This window comes from Lepidochelys kempii, chromosome 5, assembly GCF_965140265.1.
Source record: "Lepidochelys kempii isolate rLepKem1 chromosome 5, rLepKem1.hap2, whole genome shotgun sequence".
Classification (NCBI taxonomy): Eukaryota; Metazoa; Chordata; order Testudines; family Cheloniidae; genus Lepidochelys; species Lepidochelys kempii.
This window is the reverse complement of record NC_133260.1, coordinates 129,643,705-129,660,710: the sequence shown is the minus strand read 5'-3', so window position 1 is coordinate 129,660,710 and position 17,006 is coordinate 129,643,705. Positions and strand designations below refer to the sequence as shown.

Here is a 17,006-nt window from a genome sequence, read left to right as displayed (position 1 = left end):
GCAAATTGAACGTTTCTGCTCTTAGCCGCTTCATAATGAGATGTGAATTCACAAGAATATAAATTGGGACGGGACCTCCTGGGTCATTCTCCCCTAGCACAGGCAATGCCATCATATAACCTCCTTCCTAAACTTATCAATTCATACCTCCAGGACTATCACAGTCCCCACCGTCATTGAATACATGTCGTATTGTGCCACTTGCTTGCTTAGTGAAGAACTCAAGATCTTCAGAGCCTCTAAATATTGCTTAAGGACCTTTTTGCCAAGGTTTAAGAGGACTTCTGAATTATTTCCCTCTAGATAGAGCTTGATCCAATTCCCATGGGATTTTTCTGCTATCTTAAAATGCTCAAATCCAGGATCTAGTAAGAAAGAAACAGATAAAAGGATCAGTAAGTAAATTAGTAATTATCAGAGTCCTGATTATAACCTTGCTTCAGGACCTAAAACAATTGTAATTTCACACCGAGAAAGACATAAATCCTAAATAGGCAATCAAGTCTATAATGAGGTAGTTACCCAGAATAAGACTGATTAATCTCCCAAAAATGAAACAAAGCCCTCAAAGTTGAAAATAAACATACTGAAAACAAAAAACCTATAAAAAAAATAGAAGAACTTTCTAAACTGACGCTCACTTATATACTTATGTACTTAAGCCCTGTCAGAACTCATATGTTCTCCATTAGGATCACTAGTTATCCATAATCGGTATAGGCCAGGTTGGATACCATCTGTTGGTGGTTCTCTAGATGGAACATCAGTTCCTTCATTCAACTTATGTGAGCAAAACAGCAGGAATTTGTATATAATGTGATATGGACTATTTTATTTTAGTTTAAACAATAACACTGCAAACAATGCCTTTTCCGATTTAAATGCAAAGTTTTCCATATTTATCTCACCGTCCAATAAGACATGGCTTGTTTTCTGGGTTCTATCCAGTATATTTTAAATGTCTTTTTGCAATACGGGGCATGTAACTTATACTATTGATGGTAAAGAATGAGTTTGTAAGAGCCCTAATCAGGGGATAAGCATAAAGCATACAAGTAAAGCCAATCTCTTTCATTCAGAAGGGGACATAGGTACTGTGAGACTAATATTAGACTGCATCCCTGAAAAGAAATAATTTTAAAATGTTTTTTTCAAACACTTTTTATTATCAATAAAAACGTGAAATTGTTGAATTCAAAAGACTCAGATTTGCCAGTAATATACGAACACACAGCCATTCAATCATTCCCTGATCTCTGCAATCAAGTCCCCAACATATACATTTTTGTAATTTCACCTGATAGAGCCAAATCAAATTAGTAGAAACATGCACTTACATCTTGCGGTCAATAATTTCAAAAGTGATTTTGCATGCCTCACTTTTAGGTTGTCCAACCTGAAACACTGCAAATGGCCTGATTTTTCAGATTACTTAACATCTGAGCATCAGGTCCCTTTCAAGACAGATTCCCAAAATCCTAGACTTCTGAAAAATCTTGGTACTGTTTCTTAGGAGCATACTATTAAGGAAGCTACGATAGTCAAGATATTTCCAAGACAAGGAGACTTCAGCCTGATCTTCAAGCCTTTTAAATCCGAGTCCGTGAAAAGCAAAGGGATGATCAGATGGTCTGACCTTGTGCGCAACGCAGGCCATAGAATTTCACTAAATGGCTCCTGCATCCAATCCATCACTTCTTGTTGAGCTAGGGCACATCTTTTGGAGAGAGATTTCATCTGGATTTAAAGACTTCAAGTAACAGAAGCTACCACATCCCTAGGTAAATTGCTCCAATGATTCATTACCTTATTTTAGTTTAAGTTTTCTTTGCTTCAGCTTCCAGCAACTGAATCTTATGTCTGTCTGATAAATTAAAGAGCCCTCTATCAAGTCTTCTACCCATGTAGGTACTTGCAATCTGTAGTCAAGTCATCTCCTAAATGTCTCTCGGATAAACTAAATAAGCTTCTTCTGTAGAATCTAAGTTTTCATTTTAAAAATGAAGTTTCTAACACTTATGGTTGCAAAGAAGTTTTCAAATGTGAACTGTGAATTGAGGAACTGTAACCCTCCCAAGTCTGCACACAGAGCTGGTGCCCCGGCTCCTGCTGGTTTGTCAAGCTGCAGAAGCAAAAAAACTGCTGCTATTCAGAAACGTGTAAGCAAAAGTAAAACAGACTGCAAATCTAGGAGCAATAGCAAAGGCAAGAGCTGGAGTGAAAGACTCAAACTGAAGCTGCAGGAAAAATCCTATCAGAGAAACTGCCACTCCGCCCAGCAGCTAGAAATCTCAGGAACAAGGAGAGTGACAGAAAGTTGTTGAAGGAAAACAATGTTCCTTCTCCCTTCAAGAAGTCGGAGGGTCTTGCTTCAAGGGTGTGACGCACTAATTAATGAAAGTCTGATATGAAAGATGGAGGCATCAAACATTTTGATAAGAAACTATGCACGCTCTCCCTTCGAGCGGCCTGCAGAAGATTATTTCTCAACTGGTCATTGTCTCTGGACAGTGACTATCCCATATTTTCTATCAGTGCCCATGGCCAGCAACGTGTTGGAATACCCTGGCCATGCCCCGCCCTCTAGCCCAGCCCTTTACCCCTGGGCCAGGTCGGGGAGTGACTTAAGAGCTACAGCAGTCCTAGACCAGAGGATTCATCTCATGCTGGGAGAATACTCCACTGACCCTTTAAGTCAAGCTAAAAAGTACTTCTTTTTTGGGGGGGCCAGTCACACAAAGCAGTCTTTCACAGGCCATAGATATGATCCAGAAAATAGAGCAGCTCTAAAGCTATGTAGGAAGAAGGACATAAAGACAGAGAAAGAAAAAACTAACACTGAAGACAAAACAGGAATGATATGCCATGTCCTTGTAGAGTAGAACACTGAACTGGAATACAAGAGACCTAGGTTTAATTCCTGAATCCACAGACTTGCTGTGTAACCTTGGGCAAGTCACTTAATCTGTGCTTCAAAACCCCATCTATAAAATGGGGGTGATCCTTCATCCCATCTTGTCCATTTGGTTTGTAAGCACTTAGGTCTGGAGCTATTTGGGACACCACTGTACCGGGCACTGTATAATCTGTTGGAACCTCCAGACACTATTGTAAAACACATTTTCTGTTACAGGAAAAGATAAAAAGTGAAGTAAAGACAGGAAGAGTAAAAAGTTACTACTTTTCTTATTTCTGTTATGCTTTCAGCATATTTATAATAGAAAGTTGATTGACAATATAAGTTCAGTACATGGTGAGCATTACACAAGAATAATACATCTTAGCCATTTGAGGGGAATTTTGAAATGTGTGGCAAGACAATTTTTCCATTCCGGCCAGTAACACCTTAATCTTCAGGCTAACTGTCATAAGGTTTTCAAACTCCCTGTAGTTTCTTCTCTTCAAACAAACTGTGCTTTTAAGCCTAACTCAATAGTTATCTCAAACCATAATTTAAAATGAAACAGAGTTGAATTACCAACCGTGATGTTCTGTACCTCATGGGAACACCCTACACCCCCATGTTCATCCTTATGATTGTGTGGTATCCAATGCAAAGTTTGTCATGTTGGGCGTCTTTGGAAGGCTCATGATGCACTGAGCATTGTTATTATAGTGATGTTATAGTAATTGTTGTTACAGTAATGTTATAGGTTATAATTTCATGTATATAGTTATGAGGCTGAAAATGGATCCTCACAGCTTAAAGCAAGCCCAGGCAAAATCTCTCCAAGAGCAGAGCGGCAGTTCACACCTCATCAGGGCATGTATGGGACAAACCCAGTCCAGCCTCACAGGAACAAAGGACATTGGCCTAGGCAACAACAAAGGATCTGTTGGACTCTCGAGTGAGTCACCCCCATTCCTTTGGTCAGTTTGGGTCTGTGATGAGGTAACGCTCATCTGACTCTGAAGAGGTTGGGGGGGGGGTGGGTAGGGCAAAGCCAAAAGGGAAGAAAGGACATGATAAAAGGGAGAGACATTTGCCATGCTCTTCTTCTCTCTTCCAACTCCATCTACAGACACCACCACCAAGCAACTGAAGTGCTGATCAAACAGGAGAGCCTGGCTGAAGAGCAACCAGCCAGCCTGTGGGGAGAAGCATCTAAGTTTGTTAGGGCATTGAAAGTGTTAAGATCAGCTTAGAATGTGTTTTGCTTTTATTTAATTTGACCAAATCCAACTTATGCTTTGACTTATAATCTCTTAAAATCTATCTTTGTAGTTAATAAATCTGTTTATTCTACCTGAAGCAGTTCGTTTGGTCTGAAGCATGTTAGAGAGTCCCCTTAAGATAACAAGCCTGGTACATATCAATTTCTTTGTTAAATTGATGAACTCATACATGCTTGAGGTGTCCAGTGGGCATAACTCATACAAAACGGAGGTTCCTAGAGTTGGGTCTGGGACTGGAGATATTGGCTTGTGTCATTCGGTTACACAATCCAAGGAGCAATTTACATGCCAGAGGCTGTGCGTGAACAGCCCAGGAGTGGGGTTCTCACAGCAGAGCAGGGTAAGGCTGGCTCCCAGAGTCAAGGATTGGAGTGACCTAGCAGATCACCGGTCCAGATGACACCAGGAAAACGTCACACCTACCAATACTGCAAAGGCTGAGGTGACTGAAAGAAGAAATATTTGATATTTGCAAAGACAAAATGGACTTTTCCAGAGAGAATGGGAGATCTGTTATTCCAAGACTCATCTTCCTCAGTGCTCTCAGGAAGATAAGAGACTCAGAAGATAACTGCTAGTTTTTCCATTGTAGAAACTCATTTACCCTCTGTAAACATCTGAGTAAGAGTTTTAGTACTCTCCCCTCAAGACTGTAGTGCCACCATCTTTACCTCTGAATTTTAACTAACTCCCTACAAATTCAGTTTTTCTCCACACTCTAGGATGGAAAGCATCTAGTTTATTCAGCTGCATCAAATTTTGCTTCAAGAAAGTTACAGACACAATATGGTGTCAAGGAAACATCCACTGAATATTTCAGTTTAGATAAACAGCCAAAGTATTTGTTGCATTAGTAGTAAACAAATAAGGGCTCCTCTATACAACCAATTAGTGTACTGCAACCTGGGGCATAAGTCTATTCCACACTAACCTGCCGTAAACTAACTGTCCACGTGGCCCCTGCTCCCAAGCACTAAAGTTGCCTAGTATTCTCGGATATATTCCCATTTCAGAGCAGAGTTCCTGCAGTTTGCAACGACGACTATTAGACTTGAAGGTATTTTCTTTACCCCCAGGACTCTCACCAACTACCTCCAACAGCAGCCTTCAAAAGTTACGAAATTAAGAATTCCATCCATGAATTTTTGGTGCATAATTTAAGATTACAGATTATTTCAGCTACATTTTTTCCAGCAGTTACCATTCAAACCAGTACTTCCAGCACAAAGATTGAAGTCGCTGGAATCAAAGTGCTTTTCTATTCTGAAGAGTGACTGGGTAAAAGAGCACTCACTCACTCGAGCCCATCTACTCCTTGTATATATTCAGTTACATCTGCTTACTTTAGGGACAGGGATTCTTTGCTTTTTTAATACAACCTTTTACTCCCATTAACCCGGCAGAGCCACAGCTAATTTGTTAGTGTCTAAGGTGCCACAAGTACTCCTTTTCTCACAGCTAGAAGAGTGAGCTAAATTCTTTTTCTTGTGCAGCAACAAAACTGTTCAGTGAGTTTGTCAGTTACAGCTGTGCAATCCTATTGAAGACAATGTTGCACAAGTGTAACTGACTGCACTCATTTGGCCTGCAGAATCTTTTGATGAATAATGCATGAGAATGGAAGACCCCAGATTCAATTTACATGACTAGCTGAACTTAGAAACTTTACTGAATATTGAATCTTGAATGACAAATGGAACAGATCAACTCCTGTCTAGCATACAGTACATGATCAGTCGGAACCTGCACTCACTTCTGGCTGCTGGAAAGGAGAAGAAACTTTCTCTTTCCTCCTTATGAACCCAGAAGAGTGCTGGCTGCTCCAAGGACTCCTTACTTTATCTCTCACCCCAAGCCTTCTAGATGAAGAAAGAAGATGGGAGAAGGATAGAGTAAAGGTGACCAAGGGTCCAAGAACCTACACATTATGAGTAAAAGACTCCATTCTATTCCTTCCCCAACCTCCTTCTTTGGAAACTCCTCTTCCCCTCCACCGAATCTCTGCCCACATCATTCCGGAACAGCAGCAGCAGCAGGAAATTGACGTGACTCTTCACAGTTTCATTGCGGCCCAAATGTGTCCTATCAGCAATGACATGAACCAGAGTCTAGTTATTTCACTTTCTTGCTTCCTGGCAAAGCTTTGAGCAGCAGCAGAGGCACTGGAGGGTCTGCTTCCAGATGACAAAGACAACACTTCACTGGTTTGCATATGAATATTCATCTCCATAAGCAGAAGGGCTAGAACTTTTTTTAAAAAAACAAAAAATCCGCAGAAATTGATGAGTCTGATCCCCTAGCTTGCCAGGTACAGCTTCCCTCTCACTACCTGCAAATTAACTTTCCAAGCCAAGTATTACACCATTTCACAGGACTGAACATCTAACATGCTATTTTAGTCCATTTTAGGCATACTTTATATAGAAAGCATGTTTTCCTTCGTAGTCTTATTTGGACACTACTATATAGCACCTCAATATGCTAGATAGGTATTTAAATTTGTAAATAAACAGTATTTTAGCTGAGAAATTGCACATGGTCGCCTACAACTATAATCTAAAATACAAGGATAGCATGAAGTGACCCTCACTCTAAATTTGCTTACTTATACTTGTGACATTCTATACCTCGGGGGAACACCCAGCACCACCATGTTCATCCTTATAACAGAATTGTGTGGTGTCTAATGCAAAGTTTGTCATGTCGAGTGTCTTCGGAAGGCTCATGATGTAGGAGCACTGTTGTTATGGTAATGTTATAATAATCATTGTTATAGTAATATTATAGGTTGTAATTTCATGTATATAGTTATGAGGCTGAAAATGTGTCCTCATGGCTTAAAGCAAGCCCAGGCAAAAACTCTCCAGAAGCAGAGGGGCAGTTCACACCTCATCAGGGCATGTATGGGAAAAACCCAGCTCAGCATCACAGGAACAAAGGACATTGGCCTAGGAAACAACAAAGGATCTGTTGGACTCTCAAGTGAGTCACCCGCCTTCCTTTGGTCAGTTTGGGACAGTGATGAGGTAATGCTTAACAGTGATCAATGGCTCCATGTCTAGTTAGCAGCCGGTATCAAGTGGAGTGCCCCAAGGGTCAGTCCTAGGGCCGGTTTTGTTCAATATCTTCATTAATGATCTGGAGGATGGCGTGGATTGCACCCTCAGCAAATCTGCAGATGACACTAAACTGGGAGGAGTGGTAGATACGGTGGCAGGTAGCTGGAGGGAAGGGATACGATACAGAAGGCCCTAGACAAATTAGAGGATTGGGCCAAAAGAAATCTGATGACGTTCAACAAGGACAAGTGCAGAGTCCTGCACTTAGGATGGAAGAATCCAATGCACTGCTACAGACGAGGGACTGAGTGGCTAGGCAGCAGTTCTGCAGAAAAGGACCTAGGGGTTACAGTAGACGAGAAGCTGGATATGAGTCAATAGTATGTCCTTTTTGCCAAGAAAGCTAATGGCACTTTGGGTAGGAGCATTGCCCACAGATTGAGGGACGTGATCATTCCCTTCTATTCAGCATTGGTGAGGCCTCCTCTGGAGTACTATGTCCAGTTCTGGGCCCCACACTACAAGAAGGATGTGGAAAAATTGGAAAGAGTATAGCGGAGGGCAACAAAAATGATTAGGGGACTGAAACACATGACTTGAGGGGAGGCTGAGGGAACTGGGATTGTTTAGTCTGCAGAAGAGAAGAATGAGGGGGGATTTGATAGCTGCTTTCAACTACCTGAAAGGGGGTTCCAAAGAGGATGGATCTAGACTGTTCTCAGTGGTAGCTGATGACAGAACAAGGAGTAATGGTCTCAAGTTACAGTGGGGGAGGTTTAGGTTGCATATTAGGAAAAACTTTCACTAGGAGGGTGATGAAGCACTAGAATGGGTTACCCAGGGAGGTGGTAGAATCTCCTTCCTTAGAGGTTTTTAAGGTCAGGCTTGACAAAGCCCTGGTTGGGATGATTTAGTTGGGGACTGGTCCTGCTTTGAGCAGGGGGTTGGACTAGATGACCTCCTGAGGTCCCTTCCAACCCTGATATTCTATGATTCAATGACTTGGGGGCCGGGGGGGGGGGGAGCAGCACAAAGCCAAGAGAGAAGAAAGGACATGATAAAAGGGAGAGACGTTTGCCATGCTCTTCCTCTCTCTTCCACCTACACCAGGGGGTTCTCACAGCAGAGCAGGGTAAGGCTGGTTCCCAGAGTCAAGGATTGGAATGACCTAGCAGATCACTGGTCCAGCCAACACCAGAGGGGAACATCACAATGCTTAAGAGCAATACTGTTTATATTTTTGCGCTGGATTTTTTAAAATGTCAACATTAATTCTCCATCTTTGTTATTCCAAATAAATTTATTTTTAAAGACAACTGTTGAATCTAACCACAATTTGACAACTGCAAAACATCCAGTTCTAAGGAAGCTATATAAGAAATATATAGATTAATGTCCTTGTGGCCCTGTAACTTCTACCTTCTCAAACAAAGATAGAAGAAAATGCTTAAATTCAATGCATTAGTAACAGCACTATGGTGGACATATCTGGGTCATGGAGACTTAAGAATTCTGGTTGGATTTTATTCCTGACTGCTATCTAGTAGATTGGATAAAGCAGATTTACAAGAAAAAAGTATCACCTGATTATCAAACATAAAACAATTTGTTCATTTCAATTTTTTGAGGTAGTTCAAACATTTACATTTGCAATCATGGTATGGTTATAACCTTAAAAGACACCGGGCTCACTTCTGTTCAGTTGAAGTTATTTTTTCCACATCACTTAATCATTTATCTTTTAGGTCCTCCTGCTGAATTCAGTTTGTTGTAGATCACTGAGCATGTCAAGTTCTATTTTACTAGACTTTGTAACATGCACTCCCAATGAGCAGCTCATGCTGTCTCAATGTCTTGCAGATCCCCTGGTTAAGAGCAGGATTCAAGCAATAGGTAGCTCTTATAAATGTGGCTGTAATTATGCATGTTAATTCAGAATTACGTACTTCCATTCACACACACCATACAAGCTCCCTAGGAAATTTCATTTCCTGACAGTAGGAAGACTGCTCTCCTAGAGTAGCAGCCGTGTTAGTCTGTATTCACAAAAAGAAAAGGAGTACTAGTGGCACCTTAGAGACTAAGGAATTTATTTGAGCATAAGCTTTCGTGAGCTACAGCTCACTTCATCGGATGCTTATGCTCAAATAAATTGGTTAGTTTCTAAGGTGCCACTAGTACTCCTTTTCTTTTTGCTCTCCTAGAGTAACTCAAGTAACATTGACAGGTTTCAGAGTAACAGCCGTGTTAGTCTGTATTCGCAAAAAGAAAAGGAGGACTTGTGGCACCTTAGAGACTAACCAATTTATTAGAGCATAAGCTTTCGTGAGCTACAGCTCACTTCTTCAGATGCATATCGTGGAAACTGCAGCAGGCTTTATATATACACAGAGAATATGAAACAATACCTATTCCCACCCCACTGTCCTGCTGGTAATAGCTTATCTAAAGTGATTTCCAGCACAAATCCAGGTTTTCTCACCCTCCACCCCCCCACACAAATTCACTCTCCTGCTGGTGATAGCCCATCCAAAGTGATAACTCTTTACACAATGTGCATGACAATTAAGCTGGGCTATTTCCTGCATAAATCCAGGTTCTCACATCCCCCCCACCCCCATACACACACAAACTCACTCTCCTGCTGGTAATAGCTCATCCAAACTGACCACTCTTCAAGTTAAAATCCAAGTTAAACCAGAACATCTGGGGGGGGGGGGGGGGTAGGAAAAAACAAGAGGAAACAGGCTACCTTGCATAATGACTTAGCCACTCCAAGTCTCTATTTAAGCCTAAATTAATAGTATCCAATTTGCAAATGAATTCCAATTCAGCAGTTTCTCGCTGGAGTCTGGATTTGAAGTTTTTTTGTTTTAAGATAGCGACCTTCATGTCTGTGATCGCGTGACCAGAGAGATTGAAGTGTTCTCCGACTGGTTTATGAATGTTATAATTCTTGACATCTGATTTGTGTCCATTTATTCTTTTACGTAGAGACTGTCCAGTTTGACCAATGTACATGGCAGAGGGGCATTGCTGGCACATGATGGCATATATCACATTGGTGGATGTGCAGGTGAACGAGCCTCTGATAGTGTGGCTGATGTTATTAGGCCCTGTGATGGTGTCCCCTGAATAGATATGTGGGCACAGTTGGCAACGGGCTTTGTTGCAAGGATAAGTTCCTGGGTTAGTGGTTCTGTTGTGTGGTATGTGGTTGTTGGTGAGTATTTGCTTCAGGTTGCGGGGCTGTCTGTAGGCAAGGACTGGCCTGTCTCCCAAGATTTGTGAGAGTGTTGGGTCATCCTTTAGGATAGGTTGTAGATCCTTAATAATGCGTTGGAGGGGTTTTAGTTGGGGGCTGAAGGTGACGGCTAGTGGCGTTCTGTTATTTTCTTCGTTAGGCCTGTCCTGTAGTAGGTAACTTCTGGGAACTCTTCTGGCTCTATCAATCTGTTTCTTTACTTCTGCAGGTGGGTATTGTAGTTGTAAGAAAGCTTGACAGAGATCTTGTAGGTGTTTGTCTCTGTCTGAGGGGTTGGAGCAAATGCGGTTGTATCGCAGAGCTTGGCTGTAGACGATGGATCGTGTGGTGTGGTCAGGGTGAAAGCTGGAGGCATGCAGGTAGGAATAGCGGTCAGTAGGTTTCCGGTATAGGGTGGTGTTTATGTGACCATTGTTTATTAGCACTGTAGTGTCCAGGAAGTGGATCTCTTGTGTGGACTGGACCAGGCTGAGGTTGGTGGTGGGATGGAAATTGTTGAAATCATGGTGGAATTCCTCAAGGGCTTCTTTTCCATGGGTCCAGATGATGAAGATGTCATCAATATAGCGCAAGTAGAGTAGGGGCTTTAGGGGACGAGAGCTGAGGAAGCGTTGTTCTAAATCAGCCATAAAAATGTTGGCATACTGTGGGGCCATGCGGGTACCCATAGCAGTGCCGCTGATCTGAAGGTATACATTGTCCCCAAATGTGAAGTAGTTATGGGTAAGGACAAAGTCACAAAGTTCAGCCACCAGGTTAGCCGTGACATTATCGGGGATAGTGTTCTTGACGGCTTGTAGTCCATCTTTGTGTGGAATGTTGGTGTAGAGGGCTTCTACATCCATAGTGGCCAGGATGGTGTTATCAGGAAGATCACCGATGGATTGTAGTTTCCTCAGGAAGTCAGTGGTGTCTCGAAGGTAGCTGGGAGTGCTGGTAGCGTAGGGCCTGAGGAGGGAGTCTACATAGCCAGACAATCCTGCTGTCAGGGTGCCAATGCCTGAGATGATGGGGCGCCCAGGATTTCCAGGTTTATGGATCTTGGGTAGTAGATAGAATATCACTTTAGATAAGCTATTACCAGCAGGACAGTGGGGTGGGAATAGGTATTGTTTCATATTCTCTGTGTATATATAAAGCCTGCTGCAGTTTCCACGATATGCATCTGACGAAGTGAGCTGTAGCTCACGAAAGCTTATGCTCGAATAAATTGGTTAGTCTCTAAGGTGCCACAAGTCCTCCTTTTCTTTTTGCGAATACAGACTAACACGGCTGTTACTCTGAAACCTGTCATTATGCAAGGCACTGCATTTAGCCGTATGGAGTGGAAATCTATCAACTGCATGAAAAAACTTGTACAGATACAGACAGACATCATCTTCCTTTCCAAATGCAAACAGATGGACATCGTACCAAAAGGACTGAAGGTAAAAAATCCATTACAATCTACATACCACACAGACTATGCTGACAGCTTATGCCACACGCTCTCAAAGAAACTGCGGAATCACCTGATCAACATCCTCTACAGCAAACAGGGAAAGATTAAGAATGAGCTCTCAAAAATGGATACTCTCATAAAAAAACAACCTTCCACACAAACTTCCTCGTGGCTGGATTTTACTAAAACTAGACAAGCCATTTACAACGCACACTTTGCTTCTCTACAAAAGAAAAAGGACACTAAACTTTCTAAACTACTACATGCTACAAGGGGCCACAGCAATGGTTCCCTCAACCCACCTAGCAATATTGTTAACCTATCCAACTATACTCTCAGCCCAGCAGAAGGAGCTGTTCTATCTCGGGGCCTCTCCTTCTGCCCCTCCACCCCCACGAACATGATACAGTTCTGTGGTGACCTAGAATCCTATTTTCGACGTCTCCGACTCAAGGAATATTTCCAAAATACCTCTGAACAGCATACTAATCCACAGAGGTCTCCCAACCAACACTACAGAAAGAGGGATTCTAGGTGGACTCCTCCTGAAGGTCGAAACAGCAGACTGGACTTCTACATAGAGTGCTTCCGCCGACGTGCACGGGCTGAAATTGTGGAAAAGCAGCATCACTTGCCCCATAACCTCAGCCATGCGGAACGCAATGCCATCCACAGCCTCAGAAACAACTCTGACATCATAATCAAAAAGGCTGACAAAGGAGGTGCTGTTGTCGTCATGAATAGGTCGGAATATGAACAAGAGGCTGCTCGGCAGCTCTCCAACACGAGTTTCTACAAGCCATTACCCTCTGATCCCACTGAGAGTTACCAAAAGCAACTACAGCATTTGCTCAAGAAACTTCCTGAAAAAGCACAAGATCAAATCCGCACAGACACACCCCTGGAACCCCGACCTGGGATATTCTATCTACTACCCAAGATCCATAAACCTGGAAATCCTGGGCGCCCCATCATCTCAGGCATTGGCACCCTGACAGCAGGATTGTCTGGCTATGTAGACTCCCTCCTCAGGCCCTACGCTACCAGCACTCCCAGCTACCTTCGAGACACCACTGACTTCCTGAGGAAACTACAATCCATCGGTGATCTTCCTGATAACACCATCCTGGCCACTATGGATGTAGAAGCCCTCTACACCAACATTCCACACAAAGATGGACTACAAGCCGTCAAGAACACTATCCCCGATAATGTCACGGCTAACCTGGTGGCTGAACTTTGTGACTTTGTCCTTACCCATAACTACTTCACATTTGGGGACAATGTATACCTTCAGATCAGCGGCACTGCTATGGGTACCCGCATGGCCCCACAGTATGCCAACATTTTTATGGCTGATTTAGAACAACGCTTCCTCAGCTCTCGTCCCCTAAAGCCCTACTCTACTTGCGCTATATTGACGACATCTTCATCATCTGGACCCATGGAAAAGAAGCCCTTGAGGAATTCCACCATGATTTCAACAATTTCCATCCCACCACCAACCTCAGCCTGGTCCAGTCCACACAAGAGATCCACTTCCTGGACACTACAGTGCTAATAAACAATGGTCACATAAACACCACCCTATACCGGAAACCTACTGACCGCTATTCCTACCTGCATGCCTCCAGCTTTCACCCTGACCACACCACACGATCCATCGTCTACAGCCAAGCTCTGCGATACAACCGCATTTGCTCCAACCCCTCAGACAGAGACAAACACCTACAAGATCTCTGTCAAGCTTTCTTACAACTACAATACCCACCTGCAGAAGTAAAGAAACAGATTGATAGAGCCAGAAGAGTTCCCAGAAGTTACCTACTACAGGACAGGCCTAACGAAGAAAATAACAGAACGCCACTAGCCGTCACCTTCAGCCCCCAACTAAAACCCCTCCAACGCATTATTAAGGATCTACAACCTATCCTAAAGGATGACCCAACACTCTCACAAATCTTGGGAGACAGGCCAGTCCTTGCCTACAGACAGCCCCGCAACCTGAAGCAAATACTCACCAACAACCACATACCACACAACAGAACCACTAACCCAGGAACTTATCCTTGCAACAAAGCCCGTTGCCAACTGTGCCCACATATCTATTCAGGGGACACCATCACAGGGCCTAATAACATCAGCCACACTATCAGAGGCTCGTTCACCTGCACATCCACCAATGTGATATATGCCATCATGTGCCAGCAATGCCCCTCTGCCATGTACATTGGTCAAACTGGACAGTCTCTACGTAAAAGAATAAATGGACACAAATCAGATGTCAAGAATTATAACATTCATAAACCAGTCGGAGAACACTTCAATCTCTCTGGTCACGCGATCACAGACATGAAGGTCGCTATCTTAAAACAAAAAAACTTCAAATCCAGACTCCAGCGAGAAACTGCTGAATTGGAATTCATTTGCAAATTGGATACTATTAATTTAGGCTTAAATAGAGACTTGGAGTGGCTAAGTCATTATGCAAGGTAGCCTGTTTCCTCTTGTTTTTTCCTACCCCCCCCCCCCAGATGTTCTGGTTTAACTTGGATTTTAACTTGAAGAGTGGTCAGTTTGGATGAGCTATTACCAGCAGGAGAGTGAGTTTGTGTGTGTATGGGGGTGGGGGGGATGTGAGAACCTGGATTTATGCAGGAAATAGCCCAGCTTAATTGTCATGCACATTGTGTAAAGAGTTATCACTTTGGATGGGCTATCACCAGCAGGAGAGTGAATTTGTGTGGGGGGGTGGAGGGTGAGAAAACCTGGATTTGTGCTGGAAATCACTTTAGATAAGCTATTACCAGCAGGACAGTGGGGTGGGAATAGGTATTGTTTCATATTCTCTGTGTATATATAAAGCCTGCTGCAGTTTCCACGATATGCATCTGAAGAAGTGAGCTGTAGCTCACGAAAGCTTATGCTCTAATAAATTGGTTAGTCTCTAAGGTGCCACAAGTCCTCCTTTTCTTTTTTCTTCAAGTAACATTACGTAATTCATTTGTATTTCCACTGAAACACTGAGGATCTCAAAGAATAATATAAAACAAAATTTTGACCAAGCTCCATGAGATAATTATGTAAGACACTATTTTATGGTATAAATCACAGGAAAGAGTTTCAAAAAGTCTTATTTAACTTAAAAAGGGGGAGGATTCATCTTTAGCTCTCATTTCTTTCCACTCTCTCCACTCTGAGCCTTCTTTCTCATCCTGCTCTTTTCACTTTTATTCCACTCTGCTGTTCCTTTTCCATGTTATTGCTTATGTCTTTACATCCATCCTGCCCTGGAGTGAGACCTGCTCACTTTACACAAATCCACGCTTAAAACTCACTTCAGTGACACACATAATGGAAACCTATGTAAAACCTCACAGCCAAAAATGGGAGGAAGGGGTTAGTGAATTTCCCTGGACAAAGCTAGAATTATCCGTCCCCCAGGGAAGTTCATAAGCTGTCAGTTGGCAGGGAGGGGCTGACAGCTGGGCCTGCCTCATTAAGGACACAAGCCTTTTAGCCTCTGAGTTAAAGAAGAAGCCTTTTGATTCAGGGATGAACAAAAAGTCTTCCTGGAATCTAGGCCAAGATGATCTCTGCATACTGGGTATATGTGGCCACTCAGTGGCCACATCTTCCATTACGTTGGGTAGCTTTGTACTGCTCCATTGGTCAAAAGCTGCCTCAGAACCAGCTGCCCCAGTGACAAGAGAGTCTTCATACAAAATAGGAAATGACTGCCTAGGAAGGAGTAGTTCAGAAAGTGGGAGTCAAAGTGGATCACAAACTAAATGAGTCAGCAGTGTAACAGTGGTGCAAAAAAAGCAAACACTCTGGGATGTATTAGCAGGAGTGTTGAAAGCAAGACACCAAAGGTAATTCTTCCACTCTATTCCATGCTGATTAGGTCTCAACTGGAATATTGTGTCAATTCTGGGTGCCACATTTCAGGAAAGATGTGAACAAATTGGAGAAAATCTAGAGAAGAGCAACAAACAGGATTAAAGATCTAGAAAATATGACCTATGAAAGATGACTGAAAAAAACTGGGTTTGGTTTGTCTGGAGAAGAGAGAACCAAGAGGGGACACGATAACAGTTTTCATAAAAGGTTGTTACAGGGAGGAGGGAGGTAAAATGTTCTGGTTAACCTCTAAGGATAGGACAAGAAGCAAAGTGCTTAAATTGAAGCAAGGGCAGTTCAGATTGGACACTAGGAAAAACTTCCTAACTATCAGGTTAAGCACTGGAATAAATTGCCTAGGGAGCTGGTGGAATCTTGGTCATTGGAGATTTTTAAGAGCAGGTTAGACAAACACTTGTCAGGGATTGTCTAGATAATACTTAGTCCTGCCATGAGTGCAGGGGACTGGACTAGATGACCTCTTGGGGTCCCTACCAGTCTTTTGATTCTGTGATTCCCCAAGTATAAGGGAATATTTTGTCATCACAGAGCTATGTTAGCATCCTTTACACCAGGCTTCCTCTTAGACTACGACATAAGAATGGCTGGGCTTCCCTCATATCAAACTACCAAAACAACTCCTTGGGCCCAGTGACAACCCACATCAAATGTAAACTGGTGTGACAGGGTCGGGCCAGAAGGCTACAGGAGAGTAACAGAAGGCAGATATATTAGCCCCAGGTTAAGTAGGTCCCTTTTCCCTGGGTAAGGTAACAGGGAAGGTTCCAGAAAAATCAGGAACTTTCTGGAAACAATTAAGGCAGACAGGCTGATTAGAACACCTGCAGCCAATCAAGAAGCTGCTAGACTCAATTAAGGCAGGCTAATCAAGGCACCTGGGTTTAAAAAGGAGCTCGCTTCAGTTTGTGGTGCATGTGCGAGGAGCTGGGAGCAAGAGGTGCAAGACGCTGAGAGTCAGAAGGCGTACTACTGGAAGACTGAGAAATACAAGCATTATCAAGACATCAGGACGAAGGTCCTATGGTGAGAAGAAAGAAAGTGTTGGGAGGAGGCCGTGTGGAAGTAGCCCAGGGAGTTGTAGCTGTCACGCAGCTGTTATGGAGCCACTGTAGACAGCTGTAATCCACAGGCCCCTGGCTGG

General features: G+C 42.9%; 1 protein-coding gene across 13 annotated transcripts in view; it reads right to left on the bottom strand.

The window, feature by feature from the left end:
• LOC140911861 (GPI ethanolamine phosphate transferase 2-like) overlaps positions 1-17,006 on the bottom strand; it is a 168,892-nt gene that overhangs the window by 112,027 nt on the left and 39,859 nt on the right. For 11 of the 13 annotated variants that reach the window (XM_073345856.1, XM_073345867.1, XM_073345864.1 and 8 more), the window contains one exon: positions 148-365. In XM_073345856.1, the coding sequence (XP_073201957.1) occupies positions 148-365 (218 nt within the window). Of the gene's footprint in view, positions 1-147; positions 366-5,956; positions 6,259-17,006 lie in introns of those variants that run through there. The other 2 variants (XM_073345868.1, XM_073345869.1) reach the window with 2 other exon arrangements.